Source organism: Xenopus laevis, chromosome 4S, assembly GCF_017654675.1.
Source record: "Xenopus laevis strain J_2021 chromosome 4S, Xenopus_laevis_v10.1, whole genome shotgun sequence".
Taxonomy (NCBI): Eukaryota; Metazoa; Chordata; class Amphibia; order Anura; family Pipidae; genus Xenopus; species Xenopus laevis.
Window position 1 is genome coordinate 56,326,450 of NC_054378.1, and position 14,866 is coordinate 56,341,315.

The 14,866-nt window shown below is 39.6% G+C and overlaps 1 protein-coding gene across 1 annotated transcript in view; it reads right to left on the reverse strand.

Annotated features, from left to right (window-relative positions):
• Nucleotides 1-10,339: 10,339 nt before the first annotated feature.
• glg1.S (golgi glycoprotein 1 S homeolog) overlaps nt 10,340-14,866 on the reverse strand; it is a 46,604-nt gene continuing 42,077 nt past the window's right edge. The window contains exon 26 of the mRNA XM_041561268.1: nt 10,340-13,311. Within this exon, the coding sequence (XP_041417202.1) occupies nt 13,144-13,311 (168 nt within the window). The 3' untranslated portion in view covers nt 10,340-13,143. The remainder of the gene's footprint in view (nt 13,312-14,866) is intronic.

Here is a 14,866-nt window from a genome sequence, read left to right on the forward strand (position 1 = left end):
CGGATGCGACGGAAATAAGGTAAGTAATTCAATTGTCACATTGTGTCGCAGCATTGATGTGACGCGACACGACTGTCGGATGCAAATGCTGCACACTACGTCTGCATCTGACAGTCGCATCGCATCAACAATGCGACACGATCAGACACTGCCATTACTTACCTTGTTTCTGTCGCATCCGGTGTGATGCCTGTGATTTTGCGCAGCGGATCGCGCCTGAATCGGCCATGTAGTCCTGCCCGAAGGGCTAAAATAAATGGGTGATTTTGTAAGATGGTGACAAAATGCACCCTACAAGTCAGATGTAGTCACATAAGTTAAAATATAATGGGTCTGATAGAAAAATCTGGTGTGTAAACAATATGAAACAATTACCATCGGATGTGACACGCCTGTCAAATGGGAATGCAGGATGCAGCGTCTTCACCCGACAAGATAAAAACGTATGGTGTTGAAAATACTTTTTTTTTTATATTGACTGTCTGATGTAAAGGCAAGAACAAGAGACTCCATCTGATTGATCTGACATTACATTACAGCTGTGGGGGGTCAGATTTGGTAGCATTATACCAATCTAGTGCTGTTTTGCGACGTTGTATGGTGCTGCATGACACGAACAGATCAAAATCTTCTGTGTAGTTTAGCCCTTAAAGGAAAATTCAACCGTAAAGAAAAGAAACCCCTACTCTACATAGATCCCCTCCCTCCTCCCCCCCCCCAGCCTAGCTGCTACCCCTGGTAAATGCCTCTAAGTGTAGCACTGACGATTTTGGAGCGATCAGACGCACTGCGCAAAAACGCAGGCATCAAAACGGGTGCGGCAGAAATAAGGTAAGTAAGGAATGCATTGATGGATGAAGTCGCAGCATTGACACCTGCGTTTTTGGGCAGCGCGTCGGATAGCTCCAAAATCATCCGTGTAGTCCTACCCGTACTCTTTACTCACCCCTCCATGCAGCGTCTTCACCCGACAAGATAAAAACGTATGGTGTTGAAAATACTTTTTTTTTTATATTGACTGTCTGATGTAAAGGCAAGAACAAGAGACTCCATCTGATTGATCTGACATTACATTACAGCTGTGGGGGGTCAGATTTGGTAGCATTATACCAATCTAGTGCTGTTTTGCGACGTTGTATGGTGCTGCATGACACGAACAGATCAAAATCTTCTGTGTAGTTTAGCCCTTAAAGGAAAATTCAACCGTAAAGAAAAGAAACCCCTACTCTACATAGATCCCCTCCCTCCTCCCCCCCCCCCAGCCTAGCTGCTACCCCTGGTAAATGCCTGTAAGTGTAGCACTGACGATTTTGGAGCGATCAGACGCACTGCGCAAAAACGCAGGCATCAAAACGGGTGCGGCAGAAATAAGGTAAGTAAGGAATGCATTGATGGATGAAGTCGCAGCATTGACACCTGCGTTTTTGGGCAGCGCGTCGGATAGCTCCAAAATCATCCGTGTAGTCCTACCCGTACTCTTTACTCACCCCTCCATGCAGAGTTTATGGCAGCCATCTTCCAGCTATATGGAATAAGAGCGATGCTTAAACAATTACTGTGACTTTCGGCACATGCACAGTTGTCGTGAAACAGAAAATTGCTCCAACTGCGCATGTGTTAATACGACACTTTCATCCCGAAGATTACTGAAGAAGATGGCTGCCTCTACTCAGTCTGTCGGCAGCTTTTATTGGCCCGTGTATGGACAGCTTTAGTCTTTTATGTTGGATTGCACACGCTATTACAGTAGTGGTTCTAATTATATGAAAGCCCTCCTGCTGTTAGACACAACTCCCTTAGACTGAACAAATTGTGATTTAGGGTAGGACTCCAAGGAAACAAGGCAACAGAAATAAGGTAAGTAATAGCATTGTCAAATGGTGTCACATCGATGCACACTGCATCTGCATCCAACAGTCTCGTCAGAGTCCAATCCTTAGTTACAGATGGAGGGCCCCCTCCTTATGTATTATACACAAAGAGTGCAGCCAGTTCTTGTTGTAAAGGCTGGGGGAGCACCACCTGGTATTTGCTATTGGATAACAATAATAAGAAAAACTTGTAAGCAGGTGGCCCTCTAGCTGTCACAGAACTACAATTGCTTTTATCCAAGGCTGAAGGAAACGGCTCAGTCGGTAGCACTTCTGACATGCAGCACTGGGGTCCTAAGAGTGATTTCAGCTTGGACACTATCTGCAAGGAATTTATATATTGTCTGTGTCAGGCCTTTAATTAAACTGACACCCTACTATGTATAAATTTGATAGTGACCTTAAGCTCCACTGTGGCAGGGACTGATGGATAATCTGCAGAAAATGTGTCAGGGCTATATAAATACCCCGCCCCCGGGCGTTACCAGGTCCGGATTTGTGGAAAGGCCACCAAGGCCTGGGACGGCAGGATTTTAGGGGGCGGCATGCTACCCAACCACACCCACATTGTTTCAGAAACACTGGGGATGCACAGGAGATATAATAGCTCTTTACATTTTCTGTGCGCCAATCCCCATTGCTCCAGTCCCTATGATGAAAATTAGTGAATAATGGGGAGGGGACAGGGGGAGCTTGAACGGCAGCGGGTCTAGGGGCAGCTGCTATGTAAATCCGGCCCTGGGTGTTACATAACAAGAAGTGCATGCACACTTGGCTAGAGGTAGTATTTGTTCTGTGATACATAAAACATTGTTAGCATTCTGTTCCATGGAAAATATTACTTAAATATTGATTTATTAGAAAATGTATATTACTATATTTAACAAACAACTATTTATTTTGTAACCTTGATGTAATAAATATCTGACCTAAAAGCATGAAACAGGAGGGTGATTTAGACAAGTTGTTTGTTGATAATGTCTCTAGATCAACCGATCACCAGCTTCCCCCATCTTCACAGGGGTAACAAGTGTATTTACTATGCTTATTGATATCTACAAATGCACTCAATTAAGATCTTGTACTACGTGTCTTGATAGTTGATTAATAACAAATAGATATAGAAAATGCAACTACATTGCTTTGCCGGTGACTCCAACAACCTTAAAGGGGCTGTTCACCTTCCAAACACTTTATTCAGTTCAATTGTTTTCAAATATTTCAACTTAAACAAAGTTTAAAGTTCCTGTCTCTAGTGTTTGTCTGGCAGCTCAGTGATCCAGGAGCATCTGAACTGTTACAATTTGCTACATTTAGTTGATACAATTAGTTGATACATTTTTCAGTGTGGAATATTAGCAACTATTGTATCAATTCTAACAGCTGCCTGTAATGAAACTCAGGGATTCTTCTCAACAGGGACAATGATAAGTAATGTATTAACTAAATGTATCAATTTAGAACAGTTACAGTCGGCGACCCTTCATCCCAGAGCTGCTTTAGAAGGTGAAAAATGAAACTTTAGACTTGAAAATTAGAAAAATGGTCACAAATAGAAAGTAAATGGAAAAAACTTTATTTTTGGGGAACAATCTGAAACCAACTGAACTGGAAAAAAAGTGTTTGAAGGTGAACAACCCCTTTAAACCAGTGACATATTGTAAGTAATAAGCTTTATTGGCAGTGTTATGTTAGCTTGTGACCACAGTAATAATTTGTAACTCCATATTTGAATGCTCTGGGGATGCCAAGCTGAAACTTTTTTTTTTAATTATATGATAAAACTGACAAACATATTATATCCATGATTGGTTTACAGGTACTAGCTTTGCTACTCTGGCTGAAAACCAGATATCTAATGGGCAGGTTTAAAAACCCCATTTGGAAAGGACTACATCAGCTCGTTCATGTGGTCTTCCTCTGATTGGTCTCTGTAAACTCACAGCATGATCCAAACACATACAGTTGTGTTCAGAATAATAGCAGTGTGTTTAAAAAAAGTGAATAGCTTTTATTTCTATATCAAATTTGTATTATTCCTTTATAAGTGAAGAAAAGGGAATATTAGGCTGTTCAAAAAAAAAATTGTGTCTGCATTCTTCTTTACAAACTCAAACATTCACTGTATAAACTGAAAATTGTTTCAAGATTTTGCTTTCCTTTGAATCACTGAACTAATATTTAGTTGTATAATCAGTGTTTCTGAGAACTGCTGCACATCTGTGTTACATGGAGTCCACCAACTTCTAGCACCTGTTACATTCCACAATTCTTCTGCATTTCTTGGTTTTGGTCAACCCATAAATTTTCTATTGGATTATAGTCTGGGGATTGGGCTGGCCACTCTATAACATCAATCTTGTTGGTCTGGAACCAAAATGTTGCTTGTTTAGTAGTGTGATTGGGGTTGTTGTCTTGTTGAAACATCCAGGAGTGCCCAAGTGAAGGCTGTGCACCAGGGCCCGGGACTGGCTTGTTCCGTTACTGCATCTGACAAACTATCTGCGGCCCCTAGACTCAAAAAGAACAATCTTGCTTTCATCAGGCCAGTCAGTGTGTTCTACGGCAAACTGTAACCTCTTCAGCACGTCTTTTTTTTAGCTGAGCAGCCTATCATTTTCTGCACTTCTTTATATGTCTTTCCCTCTCCAATCAAAGAAAGAGGAATGCACTATAACCAGCATGCACAATATTTGCTACCCTCCTACCTTAAAGAAGGCCTGTTTTTTTACAGAATGGCCTCACTAAATGAACTCCACACTGTTATTGTTTGGAACAAGCCAATATTATTTTGAACAAGCCTCAATTAATGATTCAGTTCCACATAATCAGCATTATGCATTTCATGACTTCTGGGTTTGTTGGTTTTCTATTACTCTACTACACCTACAAGTAAATGCATTTATTTGTCATGTATAAATATAATTTCTACCAAAAACAGTGATTGATCAGGTTAGTGATTTCAGACTGCTATTGTTCTAAACACAACTGTACCTCCCAACATTTGAAAAATGGAAAGAGGGACTAAAAATATTAGGTCCACATTATGAAAGTTTGAACAGATTTCTGGGAATTTGTGTGTTATAACAGTTTTGCTAATGCAGATTTTTTGCAAATGAAGAAATTGCCCTTTAAGACGTGAGTCACAGTTCTCCCAAACGACTTGCTTATTTTGAATTGTTAGAATTGTATCAAAGTGTTCTGGGTTCTCTGTCAAAAGCTGCTTATTTTATACCCCCCCCAAATGTATTGAGAAAAGAAAAGGTGGGGGTGAGGAAGGGGGACAGAGAAGAATTGCGGTTCTGGGGGTGGGAGTCCATGGTTGTGTATGCAGGTCCCTGATGCCACAAGCCCTGGTGGACCCAGACTCCAAGTATGACATTGGTTCCAAACTTTGGCCTCTGGGCCAGCAGCAAATCATCTTTACCCAGAGCACAGATAGCATGTAAGCAATCTCTCCAAACAAGTGGATCTTAAGGTGTATGTCCTGCCAAACTATCGGCCGGCCTGTTGAATAACCTCAGCTTTCTTAGACCCATGACTTGCTTGTTAGTGTTTGATCACCGTTATTTGTAACAAACTTTGCACAGCTGGAAACACTGTGAATGGCAAATGCCTGAAAATGTGACATCAATATATGTCACTGTGGGGAAAGAGCTGAAGATTTTTGGAATCGGTACATAAGTCAAGGCAAACTTGGGGCTTCTTCTCTAAAGCGGTCTTTATTATCACTTTACATAGTAACGGAGCATTAGGAAGAGTGTCAGCTAGCACAATTCCAAGATTGTAAAGAGTCCCAAGAAGGTAAGCAGTTTTATATTGTAAGGCTATTTTAATGCTAGTGCAGTGAATATTTTGTTGTGCATGGAAGTATATACAACAGCTGTGTTACCTAGACTGCCTTGGCCTTGCACTCTGGTCAAGCATTTGGATTCAGCTGAATCCTGGATTTGGTAGATCTCTAGAAAACACCCTACATTGTTTTGTAGCATGATGATCATCAGTGTATATTTGTTATGGAGGGGTCACCTTCTTTCAAAAGGACATTGGATTTTAAAATGAAATGTTAATGTATGCTTAGTGTGTTACATATTCCGAATTAGTTAACAAAGATGACAGCCAAGCCTGAAGCATTTTTCTTTTTTATTAAACTTCTCATTTTATCTGTACAGAAAAAAAAGCACATTATGCCCAGAACATCATTAACATATCAATGACACAGCATGAGCAAGAGAAAGAACTTTTGAATTTTTTTTTTACAGAGGAAATAAATTTACAAAAAAACAAACAAAAAAACACAATGTAAAAATGTACTTATTTTGACATCAGTTAGCTTTCCCTCATTAGGGCAGGTTTATGCTCCAGTGTACTGTAGAGCAGGCTGAAACTGCAAGAGACACCTGTTATAATAAAGTAGTAAACCTAAAATCTTAGAAGGGAAGATGTAAACAGGGGTGGGTAGTTGGCTTTTTATATGGCTGGATGGGACTCTCAATGCCTCCCTATTCCTTAAAAAAAAGTTTGCAGTCCTGCTAGTTAGGGCTCAGTATGTTAGGGCAGAGACACACTGTTAGATTCGGGGAGATTAGTCGTCCGTTGACAAATCTCCTCTTCTTCGGGGCGACTAATCTCCCCAAACTGCCTTCCCGCCGGGCGACTAATCTCCCCGAATCAGACTGTGTCTCTGCCCTTAATGGGAATTTAAGCAGGTTGAATGAAAAGCCAAAAGCATGTGGATTCAGTCTGAGATGTCTGTCTGATGTGGCAAGAACAGAATGGTTTCATTAAGTCTTGTGAGATGTAGGGTCTTCAAAACTACAATCCCTTTCTGCTGATAAAAGAAAACGTTGTAAGGAATTTGTCTTTAAAGGAACTGAACACTTCTTATGCAAAGTTGTGGCCGTTTATCTTAGGATAAGCACAATTTAGCTTTCTACTTCTATGTCCTGACAAAACACAGGACCATACACAGGACTTTACCAATTTCTGCAATGGGAGGTGGAGTTGGATTTCAGGGGAAGGAGTGAGTTGACATTTAGCCCATGCTAAAAGGGAAAATGTGTGCCACAAGCTCAGCACATTTTTCGAGATGGCTTCAAAACATCACAGAAGTATTCTCTCAGCACATTGTGGTATGTTAGGGAAAGTACTACAATGTATTACGGTATATTGCTTTTATAAAAAAAAAAAAGCATTTTCCTAATGTGGAATAATGATTAAAAAAAAGCAAACCTATATTTGCCTTCATAGTAAGTGCTTAACCAATCATCACTCAGCTGCATTCCTATTATGGACAATTGTCACCTACACAGAAATGAGAAGCATAAAGTCAGAAATAGCACGGATTCAAACATTCCTGAGCATGCACTAACCCTACTGGCTGCCAAAATAAGTTAGGACTCGACATTGCATGTGCAGTAGCGCTATTGGGTGCATTGTCTTGGCTCATTTTGACTTATGCTGCAATACTCTGCCTTAATGCTGTACCTGATGAATGGATAACCACTTACACTGAATGCAAAGATCAAAAGTATTTAAAGGAAATGTTCAGAATAAAAAAAAAAAAAAAAGGAAATGGGCTCTGCAAAGTAAAATGTTTCTAGAATCCAAATGTAAAAAAAAAAAAGTTAACCAAAAATGTAATGTATAAAGCAGTGTCGGACTGGGATGCCAGAGGCCCACCAGAAAACCTTAGGCTGAGGACCCACTTACCAAACTATTATAACTCCTCTGCTCACTCAACCTCTTTATTCTCCTAGTCTCTTTTCTCTACATACTATACTATATTCTTCCATTATTTAGGCTCTTTGTTCCCAAAAAAGAAATAGGGAATGACCATAAAATAGACCAAACGATGAGATGCCAGAGGCCCACTGACACATGGGCCCACCAGGAGTTTTCCTGGTATTCTGGTGGGCCAGTCCGAAGCTGGTATAAAGGCTGGAGTGACTGGATGTCTAACATAATAGCCAGAACACTACTTCCCGCTTTGAAGCTCTCTTGGTTTACACTGATTGGTTACCAGGCAGTAACAAATCAGTGACTTCAGGGGAGACACACGAGTCATAACTGTTTGATTTTGAAATTGGACCTGTAATTAGTAATGTAATTGCAAACACACAGAACAGTTATGTCCCATGTGGTCCCCTCAAGTCGCTGACTGACAAGAGTTAGAAAACTGAAAGTTGGGTTCTGGCTATTCTGTTAGACATCCAGTCACTCCAGTCTTTATACATTACATTTTTGGCTAACTAACTATATTAGAAACATTTTTTATTTTGCACAGCCTATCTATTCACCCAGTTTTTATTTTTACACTGAACTGTTCCTTTAATAGGTAGACACTGAAAACATTTTATTTTGGCTGTCATAGTTAGGGTTGCCACCTGGCCGGTAAAAATGATGGTTGATCCCAATGTTATGAATAGGGAAAAAAAAATATATAGGAAGGCCGGTATTTTTTTTTCCAGAAAAGGTGGCAACCCTAGTCATAGTGTATAGCTGAATTTGGTGCTTACTACATGTAGATGCAGGCCAGCACTATTATCTGCATCAGATTGTGCAGACTTTGATAAGTGTATGTCTAATCTAAATGTAAAATACAACTAACTCCCCTCTGCTGCAGCACAATGACAACTGTTTAATCGGGCATTGTTTGTGTGCTGATGGATCAAGTCTTCAAAAAAGTGTATTTTGTTTAAGAAATAAGCCAATTTTTTGATGCATAAAGCACATTATGGGGAATAACAATGCTGCAGGCACGAATGAAAGGCTGGAAGCTCTGTACCTATATGTTTAAATCATTCACCAACCACTGGTTTCTCACATGCATCAGCGCTTTGATAGGATTTATACCTGTTATTGTGTATATGCATAAGATTTTCATATAACATACCCAAATCTAATTTTTAAGGGTAAAATATGATACTAATCCAAATGTGATTTATACTACTCCTCCTGGGAGTTGGCTTGACATGCATGGACCATTGAGTCAACAGATAAAGAGAAAGGGGGTTATGTGGTCTAGATGCAACCCTCCTTGGAAATGTTATACCCCCCAAGTTGCATAAAGGCTACACTGATATCTACAAAAAGTGAATTTAAAAATAACCTTCCATTTTAAATATTTTTTTGCTCTGCTAGTCTGATCCATTTTGCTCAACTAAATGCCTACAACTCGGAATAGTTTAGCTGCCCCCCATTTTCCCCCTAATGTTACTGTTGGGTTAACCGGCTACTAAAGGTAACCCTTCAGTTACCTAATGTGTCATTAGCTTTAAAGATATTGTTTTCTTATTTTCGACTGGCAAAGCTTCTCTATTCATACAGTACCGACAACAGTTAATACTTACTTGATATTGAAAAAGCTGAAAAACTATTAACAAGACATATATGGTCTATGTAAATTGATCTCCGTTCTCAAAACAACAGACCGCCTTAACAGAGAAAATATACTAGTGTAGGTATGGGACCGCTTATCCAGAATGCTCTAGACCTAGGGTTTCCCGGATAACAGACCTATCTGTAATTTGGATCTTCATACCTTTAGTCTACTATAAAATTGTGTAAACATTAAATAAACCTAGCAGCCTGGTTTTGCTTCCAATAACTTTTAATTATATCTTAGTTGGGTTGAAGTACATGGCACTGTTTTATTATTACAGAGAAAGAAGATCATTTTTTAAATTTTGGATTATTTGGATAAAATGGAGTCTATGCGAGATGGCTTTTCCATAATTCTGAGCTTTCTGGATAATGGGTTTCCGGATACAGATCCCATACCTGTATATAAAATATGCCCATCTTTTTCCCTACGCTCTCTGGTTTAGCTTACAGTATAGAATCACAATTTTCAATGGAGAGGATCTTTTTACATTATTAAGCTGTAAAAGAGGTACTACACAAGATCTCCCCAAAGAAATGTTATATCTGCTTCTAGAGGCTGCACAAAAGCATTATATATTATATTCTGAAGCAGTTAAATTCATCCTACAGCAGCTCTAGTCCCACAAGTTGGGCAAACTAAAAACAATTCCAAGCAGCTTCACTGCCTACACCCAATGAAAGCACATTTCAACAGGTAGGTCCCATTACTCCATCAGCTGGAAGCAACGGGTTAATCCATATGAGAAGTATAGTATAAAATAGCTACAAGGCGACATGTTGGGGGTGCGCTAGCATTCAAACAATATAATATATTTTGCATATAGTCTGCCCAATTATTCTACATCTTTCTTGGTGGGGGAGAAAAGGTTTCCCCACTCTTCTGATCAGTGTTTTTGTTACATGGTAATGAAAAGAAAAAAAATGAAAGTTGTAATAGCTTGCATCCCTCTCCTACAAAAAAAACTATTACATAGGAACTATGTGAGAACTATTGCATAAGAATTATGTCTTCCGGTGGCAAGATGGCTTCCCTTATTCACTAATATTTAAGTAAAGGGTACATCAGTAAATACACATAAAAGATGGGTTATAGTGTTTATTTAGTCATCTGAAAATCATTTCATTAGTAAACCTTCCTAGAGAAGTTGACATTTTCTTCAGTCCCGAATAAAAACACATTCCACAGGGCACATGATGGCTCCAGCTTACTAACTTCCTGTTGCTAAACAGGATGGAGAAAAGCACTAATTCCTCTAAAGAGAAAATATACCATATAAGTAGAGTTAATTTACATTATAGAAACATATGCAGGTAACAGCTTATTGTGTGTACAGAATATACTCGCTCTGTATTTTTGGATTTAAACATACAAATTGGAGTGCCATACTACACAGGAATACGCCATAGATCTCAAGTGCTGAAAACTTTTGATCGAAAATGGCTGCACCGTATTAGTGTTGTATATGGAGATAACATCAGCAAAAGGAAACAAAATTGTCAAATCCAGCTGATGCATATTAATGGAGAAGATTCGGCATATTAGACTAGGGTTTTAGCACACTGGCAGATTCGTGTAGATTTAGTCGCCTGGTGACTAATCGCCTCTTCTTCAGGGCGACAATCTCCCCGAACTGCCTTCCCCCTTTGATTTCCGAAGTCGCCCAAAGTTGCTTCACGAGAAAATTTCAGAAATTGAAGCGGTGCGAGTGCATAGCCGCAGGCGATTTTTCATTTTAGCAGATGGAAGGCAGTTCGGGGAGATTGTCGCCCCGAAGAAGAGGCAATTAGTCGTCAGGCGACTAAATCTCCCCGAATCTGCCCGTGTGCTAAAGCCCTTACTGAAATGATATGGTTTATTTTCCCTTTACTAAGCAGTTTCAAACGGAAAAATAGAGCTCTGATGTAGAGAGAATCTGTACCCTACAATCAATAAATAATGTCAATACTGGTCATCGGAACTGGGGGGGGGGGCAACGTGGTGTGTGTGACACCAAGGTTGCAATAATTTAAAGGATCTGTCATGAAGATATTCAACATCAGCTAGAAAACAGTGCAGGGAAGGCCATAAAGCAATTTGGTAAAGAATGCAATATACAATCAAGAGTTAAACGGTAAAACCAATGAATTTCCTACCTCTAGGAGAGGATCATAGTTGCAAATAAGGAGCACAAAGTTAAAGAAATGAACCGCATCTAATTGATCACACATTAATGCCTTGGAAAAAACAAAAAGGCAGCTATGTTTTTTCGGATACTGACATTAAAAAGGTTATGCATTCACTGCCTACTTTCTGACAACTAAAGAGTTAGCACGCTGATACACAGCCTCTAAACAGGATACACATATAGTATGACTTTAAGAATGGTTGAAATGGATTTGCTGGAGCTGGTTTTCATGCACAACTACTAGTGCAAACAGTCATGTGATGCCAGCCATTATGTGCCACATACAAGGGTAGTCAGAAGAATCATCACTACTTGTGTGGAAGTAGCTCAATAAAAACAATGCCACTCAGAAAGGGATTCACTTAAAAACTAGCCTAGAGGCATTAAACGGTTGCTACACCTAGAAAATATAACCATAATGTTACGAGATTTGGTTTGAGATTTGCTTCTGGTTTAGTGTTATAAAAATAAAAAAAAATGACAGCACATTAAATGCCGTTTCTAAACCAATGAATTTGCAATAGCCGTGACTCAGAGCTTAACCCAACAGAAGCAAGAAACAGAAACAGTATTTAAAGAGAGCCTTTGGCAGCCAGGGGTTAAACAGAGGAGATACAGTTTCAGTTAAATAAGTCTGTACAGAAGCCTCAGTGAACCGCACACTGACAATACAATTCCCAGTTCTACAATTCATCAGAGCTCAGAGACACATAAATATTAGACATTTTTCACAATGTATTTGCAGTTGGAAAGAATCAAATAGTCTACAATGCAAGATAGAGTTAAAGACAAGGTAAGCAGGACAAAAGTTTTAAGGGTGCAACCCATTTATTTTTTTTTTAAAAGCCACTATAATTGAAAATTTGGATTTTTAAAAATAAAAAGTGTTCAGTCTTTCCTTTCATTGAGATGGAAGACAATGACCAAAAAAAGCTGGTTCATGAGAAAAATCAATGGATGAGTTGCACCCATAAAACCCCAGTTGCCTATGGTAAGCTTTGATCATACAACCACCACCTCTGATCTGTGTGCAAATCTTGCTACTAAAGCGCATTGCTGGGAATCAAAGGATTTTCATAGAGATGGAGCAGGAAGCAGTAAAGACAGTCAATGTGTTCACTAAGGTTTGGCAGGTGGGAGCCAATTGGTCTGTACAAATCTTCTTTGCAGACGCCTAGGCTCAGGCAGCGTCTCAAAGTGCACAATCATAAATCCCTTCTCAAGTCGGGTTCAAGGGAGGAATCCAATGGTGCAGCTTCCCGCTCAAGGAGGCAAATTTCAAAGTACCCTATTTTCCCTCCCCAAAAAATGGAGGGAAAAGAACAAAACAAAAACCCCAGACAATTCACAGAGCAACACGGCACTAAGTTAAAGAGGAAGGCTGTGCAAGGGGCTGAAGGCCATCTGAAGTGGTTGGAGAATGGTGAGAGCTGGAGTCTGCAGCTGGTCAAGGTAACCATGTTTTAGGGGAATGGACGGGGCGTATGATTAAGCAGCGGAGGTGAGTTTGGTGGACTATGGAGAGGGTGAGAGCAGGGAAGGTGATCCCATCTGCTTCTATTGCTCCCTCCAAATTCCACTGTGCTGAAAGGAGTGGGAGAAAGAAGATGGGATTGAGCCACATGAGAGAGCTGTACACATGGTGACAGGTCTGACCCTCCCTTCATCCGTGTACCCTGCTTCTCACAACTCACTGAGGGATGTCAAGGGGGTCCTGTGCTCTACCTGTCCTTCATCTCTCGTGTGACCCTCTTGGTGATTCGACCACAGAGAAGACCTCCAAAGAAGAGCACGCACACCCCCACCATAATGACTGACAAGATGTAGTTTTTGGATGGAGAATTCATCACTTGCATGGCAAGTTCAGAAAAGCCTTCTGCAGGGGCCACCTACAAAGAGGAAACAATTACAGTGAGAAAACTATATAAACTAGCCACAGACTAGACAAAATATTCAAAGGTTGAGCCAGCATATCATACAGAACATAAATCATTTTTAGGCAGATTATTTCCCCCTAGAAACTATGTGGAAAAAGCAGAAGATTTTTTTTTTATTTCAGTTGAGTATGTGGCGCATGGGTTTGTGCGATATTAGAATGTCTGTGTGCAGTCAATTTCCATTAACATGATAAGGGGTCTTTAAATTAGACAAATGGCATTAACACACCAAAGGGCTGATTTGCTTATACACAGAAAAGTATTTGAAGAATGAAAAATACAAAATTAAACATTTTGTGCAATTTGTTATTGTTCGCAAAAAAATTCTACAAGAAAAATCGGTGAAATTATTCTTTCCCAATATATACTTATTTTTTTTTTGTTTTCTTAGAATTTATACAACACTGGAAAAGGTCAACAAAGGTTATAATGTTTTATGCCACTCCTGAAGATGAAAACTATTTAAAAAAAAAAATAAAAAAATAAAATAAATTTGCTTACTCTACAATATACACTAATCCTTTCCTGTTTAGGCACTATGGGAACCCATCAGGCATTACCCATTTCACATCCTAACTTATCCACTCGGAGCTGCCTGTCCCTTTATCATTTACGCATATCCTGATCATCAAAAATATAGAATAAAAATAATAGCAGAACCAGCATAACAAAAAAACATGATAAGTCCTGTGTCACCCAAGAGACTACAAAGAAAAATTATGTAACGGGAAAATTATTATATTTTATATATATTCTATTTTCCCTTCCGATATCCTAGGAGAAAGCAACCCATTGAGAGTGGAAGGCAACTTCATACAAAACAACTAATTACTGGGACGGGGCAGTACAAAAGCTTACAATTAACTCAGAGGTTGTGCTGATAAAGGGAGGGTGGAGGATGTGCACTGAAGAAAACCCTACATTCACATTCAAGTGCTATAGAATGGCAAAAAATATGGATAAATTGCTTTATAAGACCACCACATGGTGGAGGATGTCTGGATCTCTATCAGTTTCATTAGACCAAGAATAAAAAGAGGGTAACTTTCAAACTCTTCTCAAAAAGTCACAGAGGCCAAGTTTGAATGAAACAGCATTGTACATTGTAACTGCTAAGAACTGGAGTGTTTACTCTTCCCACAGACCCAATTAACTTGGTCGACAAAATGTGATGCAATTTAGGGGATGCAAGCAGCCACATGATCTAATGTGCCTAATCTGATTGAATTTTGGGTGCTCTCTGATATCACCCCTGAAGAGGAGATGAAAGGAATAATAAAGAACAGACACAGGTGGAAGTGTTATCAACATAAGGAGGCAGGCCACCCAAGACAAGGAACAAAGGAGAGAGGTTATTTTGTGGACCAGGCAAATCTCTGTTGTTGGCCTAGTTAGCACTAAGGTGACTTGCCAAACTTATGCTAAAACCCTGCTTCTCACTCTGTGGGCATCATTATAAATATACATATTTGCCTCAACCCGATTTTCTATGCATGAAAATTGTTTG